The following is a 12,227-nucleotide window of genomic DNA, read 5'->3' on the forward strand; positions in this document are numbered from 1 at the left end:
TAATATTATTTCTGGTTTCAGGGGGGTTACTTGAATCTGACTCTTGTGCTTCATAAGAATATTTTGCAGTTACCCATACTAACTTATTTGGTGTGTGAATTGGTTTGTCATGCATGACTGTTCTCCGCTGAAATTGTTGAAGCAAATTGAAGTGCACTGTTAGGTCAGATAATTGATGTCAGCTACAGTGACTGTGATTGTGTCTTACAGAAAACACCTGTAGAATTGACGGGAAATTGATCATTATTCACTTAACCTCTTAAAAGCCCAGAGCTCTAAGAACAAAGGAATGATTTCTAGATAAAATAATTATAGAATGAGGAATTAATTCTGTTACTTTTCATTTTCTTAGGGTGATAAGTCTGTCAGAGTTATGCGCTCGCTTTTGGCAGCCCAGCAGACATTTGTAGATCGGTTGGTTCATGTAATGAAGGCAGTGCAGCGTGAAAGTGGGAATCGTAAGAAAAAGGTAACTAAAGGATTGCAAGGCCTGTGGCCTAAATTTGACAGTGGGTAGGAATGTTAGCCTTTCATTAAAGTTCCTTAGCACTGAGATCTGTAACAATGTCCATCCTTCTGTAATAATTTTGGTTAACCATGAACAAACGTTGGAAAGGTTCTGATAGTTGAAAGTTCTAAAGTATGGTCAAAGTTTGTAGATAGAAAACAGAAGATGCCTTTATGAACACTCATGGGATGTTTTGGCCAAAGAAAGATATGAGAATAATTAAATAGTTGATGATATAACTAAACATTTTGTGGGGGATGTGGGAGAGTATCGGGTTATTGTAATGTGAGTTGATATACCAGGACAAATAGTGAAAATCAGTTACCAGCAAGATTTCATTTGTTCCAAGAGCAACAAAACTGTTCTTCTATAAGATATGTGTTTATTAGAACTCTGCTTTCGGTTGGGTCTTGAGGAAAAGGCTTTCTGTTATGTGTTTCAAGAAGCTTTGTCCTTCTTAGCTAAAGTGTTTTAAGTGCACCTGACAGGCAGGTCTGGGAAAGAATGTGGAAATGGCAGAGGGGTTTCTGTTTGTGTATAACCTTTTCCTTTGACACACATCAGTATTTTTAAACATGGGTTTTTCAGTGTGATGGTTTCTTTAAATGTGTGGGGTATATTTATGCAGAAAAATAAAGCACTTATTAACAAAAAGTGAGGCAACTTGATCTTTGTATCAGTAACAAAGGCTAAAAGGAGAATTTTTCAATTTGTAAGATTCTCTTCCCTGCTTGTGCATTGGTAGTGTCAGTTATATATTCTTTTAAGAAATTACTGTAAAACTAAGAAATACATGGTTTTTACTTTTAGATTGCAATCTAGCTAGCAGCAATTAAGCACTAGAACTATTCATAACAGTTGTGGGCCTCCTTGATGTCTGTTTGTGTCTGTCATATTCAGCAAGGGAAAAGGCTAGAGACTTTAATGTATTCGACCTTTACTATGTAGGACACCAAGGGTAAAATACTCAAAAATTGATGAGGTTTGTGTTCCTGATGACTATAGATGTAGGAATGTCAAGCAAGTCTGGAAATCAGATTCAGTGCAAGCTATTGGCCATTTGGTTCCTTGGTGATAGGAAATTCCTTGGTAGAATTGTGGAATATAGAATTTCTGAGTTGGATTTTATTCAATTTCTTAAACATAACTAACATTTAATTTTGGTATGAAAAACAAATCATCCTGTGCTTTGTGCAGGCAATTTCGAAATTAGTTTTTTTAAGACTTACATCTGGAACTTAGAAAATTACTTGACTGTACTAACACTAGATGGAATATCTCCTTTGTTATTGAAATTACTGCAAATAGAGAGTTTTATTTTTCTGGATTATGTGAGTGAAACCTTGATTCTTTGTATGGATAAAGCATTGAATAAATTTAATATCTGTTAGTAATGCATCCTTTGTTTATGGACTTCATATATACCTAGTATGTGTTTTGTGGGTTTTTTTCTTAAACAAATTTTCATTCTTTTAGAATGAGAGGCTTCAGGCATTGTTAGCTGATAATGAAAAGATGAATTTAGCAGATATGGAACTTATTCCACTTCCTCTGGAACCTCAGGTGAAAATTAAAGGAATAATCCCTGAAAAAGCCACACTCTTCAAGGTAAGTGAGAGCATCTGAAGAGCTGAAATACAAACAAGTCTTGTGAATCCTAAGCTTAGAAACATCAATTGAAAGATTTAATGGGACAGACATAATCAAGGCAAAATGCAATTGTAGCATGCTCTTCAAGTGGTTAAACAACTCCTTATTTTCTTTTGGTTTTCAATTTAAATTTTTAAATTTTAAAGCAGCTCTTACAAGAGTGATACAGATCATGAAGTTCAGAATTTCCCAGAATTTTGTTTGTGTGTTCTACAGGAGTACCACTTTAAGATCAAAATCACGTAAATTAAAGCAGGTGTGCTGTGTCTCGTTTAGATCTGTGGGTCTGTTACGTTGCTTAATAACACTTAAGTTCATAGAGAGTGGAAAGCACTGTGGTGGTCCATTTCATGTAGCTACAGTCAGCTGACAGGTAAATCCTATATCCTTGTGTTTGGTAATTCCTTAAACCAAACTGTAGCTGCTGCTTGTGACCATAAAACAGCCAATGTAGTGTTGAAAGGGCTGGGGTTATTTTGTGTATTTTACTGTATTTAAATGTAAATTAGTTCTTGCAGTTTAAGTTATTACTTGTGCTCAGTGGTGTTGGACCATTTTATAAATTTGTGTTCAATTCCTGTGGTTGACTGCAGTGTAATTTTAGGATAACCACAATTTTCTGTACAAGTCAGGCCTGTGTCCCAGAGCCCTTTGTTTGCCAGTTGAAGAATTCATTTAGGCTACTAAGACAGCCAGTGTTAAATCTGCCATGGCTAACAGGTCCTAGATTTATTATGCACAGTAGTTTCATCAGAGTCCTTGTTGACTGTGTTGTAATTTGAGTTTGCTTAAAATCAGGGATACTTTGTGCTTCTGCAGTTGCATGCTCTTGCACCTTTGGTTGGAGGCAACATGGAAAAGATTTTGTTAGGAAAGCAAATTTTGCAAACTCATGTCATCATTTTGTGTGAGTATGATATATGTTTCTCCACATTTGAAAGAATGCGGAGAAACAGATTGCTGGAACAGCACCTAAATGTTTCCTATCAATAATAGTAGCTGAAGTTCTTCAGGACAAACTCAAGACAGTCTTTTACATATTAGTCTTCTGTAACTGTGCAAAAAATGTAGGACCAAAACTGTGAGATGTAACTTTTTTCAAAATCAGAGATTTTTTTTCTTCTCCTAATTCTAACATCTTATATTTCTCCATATTTAACATCTCATTCTGGGCTATGGGATAAAAAAAGAAAACAAATGAAATTTAAAATGAAAGAATTACTAATTTTTGGTGCCTGTGGGCATCACATTAGCTTTTGTAGGACTACATAAAGAATAATTTTGCCTTTACTTGTGGAACTTAATAATTCTGTGGTATTAATTTAAAAATGTAATCTAACTGCTCAAGATTAAACTCTGCACCTCAATTATTTTTGTTTGTTTTGCTGTGGAGGGAAGTGACTTGGTCAGTTTCAATAGATTGTAACATTCATGTAGGTAATTGATCCTCTTTGACCCATTTTTGCAAACAATGAAATGGGCTTTCTCAAACAATAATGTAAAAAGGTGCTTTTGCTAAATAGATAAAGGAAGCAATTAATTGTTTAAGATGACTTGCCCCTAGGAGTTCTTTGTTGCTTATCCTATAATTGTGTCACTTTTTGATCTGATCACTTTAAATTTGTTTTGATGTGACCTTTTGCAAAGTGCTTCCTTGTTGATTGGAATTACATGCACACAGAAAAAAAATTGAATGCTTCTGTCCTTTCCTCTTCTGCTGCTGTGGGGTGCAGGGAGGGAGAATGTATCCTTGATAAAAAAGGAAGGAAAGCGTTAAGGTATTTTTCTTACTAAAATACAGTTACACTTTCGGTAATTGGAAGTGGTTCACTATAAACCATTGAGGCAATGCAAATACAATGCAAAAATTTTATTTCTGAGCTCCATTGTAGCAATGTGTTAATATGAGCACTGCTGTGAACCAGATTAGTAATACATTTCCTTTTGCAGAGCGCCTTAATGCCTGCTCAGTTATTCTTCAAGACAGAAGATGGAGGCAAATATCCTGTAATTTTTAAGCATGGTGATGATTTACGTCAAGATCAACTTATTCTTCAGATAATTTCACTCATGGATAAGGTGAAAATTACTAATCTATATCCTTGTCTTTCTGTTTTCTTGATTTTCCTTGTCAAAAGCAAGACTGTTAAACACTGTTAATGCAGCTTATATTGCTGATAATTCCAGAGTTCTCAGATCTCTAGGTGGCCTTTTTTTCTTTTCTGTATAGATGTGCGATTACCCTGTGTAGATTAAGAAAAAAATTACAGAATTGCCAAACAAGCTCTCACTCATTATCAGTTTCAGTGAAAAACAGTGGAGATCAATGTCCAGTACACATCCTTTTAGTAACAGAATCTGCCTTTCTGTTGCATTCATCTTTGCTTTTGTATGCTGTTTTTTTCCAGCTGTTAAGAAAAGAGAATCTGGATTTGAAGCTGACACCCTATAAAGTGCTGGCAACTAGTACGAAACATGGTATGAATACGTTTAATTCCTAAAAATACCGTATGGAGAAGAATCTCCTCCCTGTGTTCTTAGTGTGCAAGAAAGTCTTATTAGAGTTTAAGCCATGGAAGTAAACAATCTGAGTCACCACAGTGTTCCACAGGTGACTCAAATGTCTTCATAAAAGGAGCCTGGTCTGAATTTAGGAGTAAATAACAATCAGCAGTTCCCAATCTTTGCTGCTGGGCTTGCAGTGTGATCATGAACAAAAAACCTAACACTTCTATTTAGAGATCTTCGCATGAAATGGAGGAGAAAAACAAAAAATCAAACTTGACTACTTTTAAATACGTTCTGGATAAATATTTGGAAAGCCATCAACATACTTTCTCTCATCTTGAAAACTTGTGAAAACACACCTTTTGCAAGTTAATTTGATGTTAATGACAAGTTGTTTTAAAAGTATTGAAGGCAGGAGATTGGAAAATGGGACCAAAAAAAAGTGTTTTGTTTTTTTTCTTATGAGAAGTAGTTGAATGACTGTGTATTAGTTCTGTCCATTCATAAACATATATTACTATTACAGAGTAGTTTGAAAGTTCTGTGCATTGGAGATTTTCTCTTTTGGCTGTTTTCTTTCATAGGCTTCATGCAGTTTATTCCATCAGTACCAGTGGCAGAAGTTCTTGCTACTGAGGAAACTATACAGGTACGTGATGGGGGAGTTGTAAATTGCCTTCTGATCAAACAGTGAAGGCGTAATCTTGTGCAAAATTCTTAGTCTCTCATCTCATTTTTTGATCTGTTAGAAGACAAATTACAGCTGGAAACATTTGGGGTTTGTTTAAAAAGGTATACATAAATGACCACTCGAGTATCTCATGTTCTAAAAGTAACACTATTTAAATAAATTACAGTGGAGTTCAGTTATGATATTGAAATCCCAGCTTCATTGTAATGAGGAATGGCAGATACCTGACACTTTTTGCTGCATGTTTTGTTTCAGAGTGTTTATCTTTCATTCATTTGACTTTGTCAAAATACGATTATTTCTTTTCTTTGTTCAATGAAACAACTAAGAAATTCATTCATATAATTTCTGAAGCCTGTTTCCCCTCAATAGTGGATGTATAGGTACTGTAACTTGGTTTTGCTAACAGATTTTCTTATTTCTCATGGATTTGAGTGGGGACATACAGCTGAATAGTGGCACTCAAAACTCATACTGGTTTCAAGCCCAGCATACAAGCTAGATAGCAGAGCTCAGCTGGTTGAGATAAATATAGCTGGATAAAAACATACCAAATTGCTATATGAGGTGAGCAGCTAATAGATTTTTAAATTAAAATAGAGCATATTTGTTTGGATTTGATTGGTCAAGGTGCTTTTTTCCTTTTGTGTAGATGATGCTGAGGTTTGCATTTTTTTGTAGCTCAGTAACTGTGAGCCAAAGCAAACTAGCTCTCATCTCCAATAACCTACCTGTGCTAAAAATATGAAGATCTAAATTGTTTATCATACTTGGTTATCATTTGCTTAACAAATAAGCTTACCAAATACTTATCACATATAAAAAATGTTTATAATCATTTGTATATCAAGTTACATAAGTTAGGGTTTTTTTAGCTTTCCATTCCATATAGGTTGTGATAAGGTACATCTGCGCAGTCAATAATTTTACAGATTTAAAGTGCTTTCTTGACAATCTTTTGTAATCTTGGAAGTATACTATTGATGATTCATTCCAGTACATGTTTCTGTAAAATAATGTGTTTAGAAATGCCTGTGAAAACTCTTACTTTTCAACTCCTTACAATATCATGTGACTGGAAATATGTGTCCTGTAATTTCAGTTGCTATCCAGACATAAGGAGCAATTATTGCTGTGAAAATTTTTAATCTAAATAGACAGTGCACCAAAAGAGTGAGATTTCGTGTGCTGAAACATGATAAAATAGCTGGGCATCATAGGCCAAGGAAATGAAAAGTAATTGAACACTTCTAGGTGTTATGGTAATTTGGTTTACTCTTTTTGAAAATACTCATTTTGGATTTCACAGCAGTTCTAATAAAGATGAGCACTCTATATAACTACTGTATTAACTACTGGAAAGATTTAAAGCCAGTAAACCAGTGCTGCCTGGTGAAACACAGATCTCCAGGGAAGAAGAGGTCTTCCGGTGTTTCAGTGTTACTTACCTTCTATCAGCAACCTTAAAATTGCAGTTCATGTTTTAGAAGTTTATTTACATAAGTGTCTTAGTTTTTCATTATGATTTTAGTAACTTACATGAATGATTTTAGTAACTTACATGCTGTCCAGGGGACTACCACACTCTTCTTACAGTGCTTACTTAGATTATGCTTACTGGAAGAAGCTTAGGCTTGGATATAACTGAGTTTTCTCTTACTCAAGAAGGTTAAGAGGACTATTTGGGCCTGTCCACATATCACAGGAAATTCAGATTTTCCATGTGATGACTTAGGCTTATTTTCTTTTTAAACTCAATAGCAGCAGTTGTTTTATTGAGGAATAGGGAGACATATAAGGATGCTAAACCCTGTAAGAGCATGCTCCCTAAATGTAGTTATAAAGCAGGACTGTTAATCCTGTTTTAGTTTTTTGTTGATATGACCTAAACAGTTTGCCTTGGAAGTATTGTCACTCATAGTTACTGATTAGTAACTTTTGAGTACATTATTAATTTTCTGAAACATTTAATAAAGGAAACTGCTTTTCAGTTTCTATGTCGAGTATAAGAATATGTTGATTGAGACAGGATATAAATAAAAGGATATTAAACTAGATCTTACGAGGTGTTTTGGGGGTGGTTGTTAGTTTAACAGATTGTAATAATGGCCATGTGTGGTCTTGATGTAAATTTCTTTTTTCCTTAAGACACAGTTTTGTATTATGTGGAATAACTAAATATCTTCATGGCATTCTCTCCAGAATTTCTTCAGAAAACATGCCCCTAGTGAGACTGGCCCTCATGGAATCAGCGCAGAGGTGATGGACACATATGTTAAGAGCTGTGGTGAGTTATAGTCTAACAGCTGGTAATGTCTTAGATGAAGTCTGAAGGGTATGATGGAGGAGGTATTAAGTTATTTCAGTTTAGGTGGCTGCAAACAGGGCACTGTGCGTGTACTTGCTGTCAGAAATGCAGTGAAAAGGATAATTTTAAGCCTGGCATGTCACACACAAGACTGCTCTTGGTGGTTCTTAAAGGAGAGTATGAGTTAAATACTCTTTGCTTTCCAGCAATAATCTTATCTCTGCCCTCTCTGTATTGTGAGTTGGGGTCTTCATAATGCAGGGACATGTAAAGCATTTATATAATGATAAATCATCTGTATCAAAATTCTGATTTATTTTGAAAATGTTAGGCATTTTGAGGTCTGTGGTTACATTTATATGAAAAAAAAGTGGTAGTGTAGTTTCATGCTCAGTAAACTGATGACTGTGTTAAAATACCACATTTACTGTGTATGAAATTAAAAAAAAAAACTTCATTCTAACAAAAGAAAAAAAAAAGAGCATTCAGGTGTAACTGCACAGTATCTTCTCCTTTGCCCTTCTCTTTCTGATAGTGCCGTCTTTAGAACTGCTTGAAACTGTTCTGGTTAGTGGGTGAAAGCAGCAATTGAAACAGTTTGTGTTTTATCACTGCTGATCTTCTGAATGCTGCTGACATGGATATCCAAGCTCGTATCCATGCCTAAAACTTATTTACTGTGGCCTTAAAATAGCTTCAGTTCAAAACATGTACATTCACTTAATTCAAAATATTTCAGCTTCTTTTGAAGTATCTTTATCCCAGTATTAAACTAATTTAGTCTTTAAGGGATAGGCATGTAATTGTATAATGAGAAATTAAAATCCCAACAGTACTGAATAAGTTCCAGAGTTTTAGTACTTCAAACGTTCTTCATAGTGCTGATAATCTTAGATTGTTCTTCACCAGCACCACTCCTGCCCCAAGTCTCTGTTGTATGTTTATTGTTAGTGAACTAGAGCTAAAATAATGTAATATGCTGTTGTTAATTGTGTGGAACTTGTTTCTCTCCAGGAAAGGTACCCATACTGATGTTTACAATTTACTTTTTACAGCTGGTTATTGTGTGATTACTTACATCCTTGGAGTTGGAGACAGACATCTGGATAATCTGTTGCTAACAAAAACAGGTAATTCTTTCTAGCAGTATAATTTTATAGCAGCAGTTGTTTAATTTCTAATGTGTTGGTACTTTTTCGTTGCATTTTCCTTGTAAATATAACCCACTGAGTATTGCAGACTAGATTATATCTTAAAATGTAAGTTATATTGTCTCATTTAAGGTAGTATTTGCTCCAGTGTGTAATAAGAGGATGATTTCTTAAATAGAGGAAATGAAGGATTTGAAAATAAAACTGCTTCAACTATTATAATCACTGCTGTGGGATAGAGGGAATTTCAGTTGTTTTCACTGAAAATGAGTTCATGTGTAGCTGCATGTGCTTCATAAAGTTTTGACAAATACCATTTCTTAGAGGGGAGCGTCTTTTTGAATTGTTGTTTGGCTTATTTTTACTTGCTTGCTTACTTTTGAACTACAGCTTCCCTAGGAGTTCTGATTGCTTGAATACCTTCATTACATAGTGGTGGAGAATTAAAGAGTTGTGGTTAAGTGTTTATTGTGAAGTGAAACGTTTATTGAATGAGAAACGTTTAAATAAAAAATATTATTTGGAAAAAAGAGACCCATCCACGTGGAAAGCTTGTTAGTTACAGGTAAGGCTGAAGCATATACTGCTTTTAACCATGATAGTCTTTTGAAAGAGTAGAAATTTAACACTTGGTCTAAATGGTCTTAGGACCCTTCTTGGACAATTGGGTAAAAAGTCTTGCTCTAAGCTCATGGGGGAACAACTAAAGTGAGTGTATTTTACCTTATCTGTTTGAAGATATACAGTCATTTAAAGATCTGTCTTGAGAGGTCTCTCATTTATCTGTGATGGTGGATATAAATCTTTCCATAGCAGGCTCTGCTTGCATGCTGAGAGCAGTAGTAGTAATAGTAGTAGTAGTAGAAGAAGTAGTAGTAGTAGTAGTAATAGTTCAGTGTTTTGATTTGCGATGAAGTGCATCTTACCTGTCTGTGTTAAGAAGTACACACGGTAGCTTTACTGGAATTTGGGGAGTACAGCAGAGGGCAGTGCACATCCATCGTACATTCCAAGTCTGAAAACCCACAGTCTGCCACAAACTGTGGGCTTTTGTGAGCTATTAAGGGAAATCCTTATGTTTTACATGTTCCAAGTACAACAAAGACTTGCTACCAAGCCTTGTTTCTTGCTACTGAAAATCCCTTAGCCTTAAGTTAGAAGAAGCTAATTTAATTCTTCTCCTGAAAAATGCATGCTCCAAGTACATCCTTCAAAATCATACGACTCTATATGCATCCTTTCTTGATGATATTCATGTAATTAATTGAAGTTTTACAGTGGAGTAAAGAATGTAAGGGTACCAGCTGTGGGTTCATATATTTCTTACATGTCGTTACTTTTTTTTTTGGCTCAACCTTTCAGTTTGGTGAATGTAGCCACATCTGTTAGACTCCTTCCAATAAAATTGGTGTGTCATCTTGTAACATACAGATGTCCATGCTTATAATAGATACAGTCTAGTTTATATATTAAGCATTAGATACAGAAGTTCATAAAAACATACTGGTTTTTACACATCAGAAATATGGGTTTTTGCATGAGATGTCAATTATCTAATGAAATAATTTCTGTTGTCTTTTATGACTCTTTATGCCTATAGTTTTGGAAATGGAGTGGCTTTTTTGTAGTAGTAGTCTTGAAACAGACATCTTGATTTTCATGTTTTTAAGTACTGTATTATTATACTTCAAGGACAACTGTAGAAGTGTTTTCGGAAGAAGATGTGGGGAACCTTTAGTCAAAACATCCTTATCTGTCAGTAATGTTAAAAATTACCAAATTGCATCAGTTTCATAAATGCGTCGTGGCTGGTAACCCAAAGGCCACATTATATACTCAGTATTTCATGACAGGGATATTTATTTTCTCTGAAAACTTTGAACTTTTTACGTCTCATGGACACAAAATGCATTTTCAGTTGGTCTGTGTTTTAAAATCTTGTTTCTAAATCCATAGCAGATATTACTGTGGTTTGTGGATAACAAGACACTTTTTCAGCTGTATGCCTAGGTTTAGGCAACATCAGTGCCTCCTTTTAGGATTACATACTGATTTATATATTGAAGTTGGCATCTGATTTAACAGCTAACATTCCTTTTGTTGCCTTGGAAGGAAGATCTGGGTGGTTGTGAAGCTGGATTGTGATATACGAGGTGTAGCACGTTCAGTTAACTTCCATGGAATATGCACTAGTCTATTACATTACAATTACACCATGCCGTCCCCTGAGAACATTTTGTTCTGCAGTTCTTACACTCTCTAATTTGACTGTAGAGTCAGGATCTAGGTACTAATAAAATATCCAGATATGGATGTCTTCATATTTGCAAGGCAGTCAGTACATTCATAAGGGTAGAAAGTGTTTCAGCTTTCATAGACAAGTGAAGTCCCATTAGAGGTATCTTAGTAATTTCAACTTGCTTCACAGACATGCAGAGGTTTCACAAAGGTCCAGCCTATGTGTAGATATTGTAGGATATCCTAGACATTCAGATGGCTTTCTTGATAGCACTGCTTATGTGTGTTTCTGACCAACTTACTCTCACCCTAGTGATGACCAGCTTATCCTTCAGTAACCTCTGGTCACCTGCATGAAAATGCAAGTTCTCAAAGTACAGGGGCTTTGACCTGAGCCATACACTTGACATTGCTCTGTAGCAGGAGGGAAAATTGCTATGTGGATAAAATTATGTTATTAATATCTAAGAGCAGGTCAAAGACTCGGTGCTCAGAACTCGAAAACATCATTTGCTTTTGGCATCACGAGTAAATAGGTGAAATAACTAGGCTGTCTTCTCATTTAATGCTTAGAGGTAGAACTGTGGTCACCAGCTGACACACATTTGTTCTTCGGTCTCGGTTAGAAAGGGTTGCCAGCAAAGACAGCAAGGACCTGAACAGATTTGTGTGTGAAATAACACCATGTGTTTGTACTTCCTGTGTTTTTCAGTCAAAAAAATCTATCCCAGAGAAGATCTGAGATGGTAGAAATGGAAAGCCTGCAAGATTCAAACATTCACTCTATATCAGTACTTAGACAATACCCTGTTAAATACATTTATTAATGTTGCAAAATACTGTAGTATGTAAAGTACAGTTTTAAAATATATTTTTAAATGTTACTGGTCTTGATAGAGGGACATCCTTATTTAAAAAAAACCAAAAACCACCAAACCAAAACTAATGCACATTTTTGTCCTTTAGTTTTCTCTCTGGAATTCCATTTTCTGTGGTGCTTATTATTAAAAAGAAGATAACTTTTTACCTTTTGATCTGTTAAAACAGTTTCTCTTCTAGGTACCTTGAACAGCATTTGTCATCTAGTTATAAATATCAGACCTGGGTTTTTTTTTATAATATGCCTGAATAGAATGTCTTTTGAGAATGCACAGCTTAGGGGAGGGAGGTGAG

General features: G+C 35.1%; 1 protein-coding gene across 5 annotated transcripts in view; it reads left to right on the forward strand.

Moving 5' to 3' along the window:
• PIK3C3 (phosphatidylinositol 3-kinase catalytic subunit type 3) overlaps positions 1-12,227 on the forward strand; it is a 66,922-nt gene that overhangs the window by 27,117 nt on the left and 27,578 nt on the right. For all 5 annotated transcript variants that reach the window (XM_041422051.1, XM_041422054.1, XM_041422053.1 and 2 more), the window contains 7 exons: positions 353-469; positions 1,985-2,116; positions 4,109-4,237; positions 4,567-4,636; positions 5,251-5,315; positions 7,560-7,644; positions 8,721-8,795. In XM_041422051.1, the coding sequence (XP_041277985.1) occupies positions 353-469; positions 1,985-2,116; positions 4,109-4,237; positions 4,567-4,636; positions 5,251-5,315; positions 7,560-7,644; positions 8,721-8,795 (673 nt within the window). The remainder of the gene's footprint in view (positions 1-352; positions 470-1,984; positions 2,117-4,108; positions 4,238-4,566; positions 4,637-5,250; positions 5,316-7,559; positions 7,645-8,720; positions 8,796-12,227) is intronic.

The sequence above is a fragment of the Onychostruthus taczanowskii genome, unplaced genomic scaffold, assembly GCF_017590055.1.
Source record: "Onychostruthus taczanowskii isolate IOZ18803 unplaced genomic scaffold, ASM1759005v1 scaffold70, whole genome shotgun sequence".
Lineage (NCBI taxonomy): Eukaryota > Metazoa > Chordata > Aves > Passeriformes > Passeridae > Onychostruthus > Onychostruthus taczanowskii.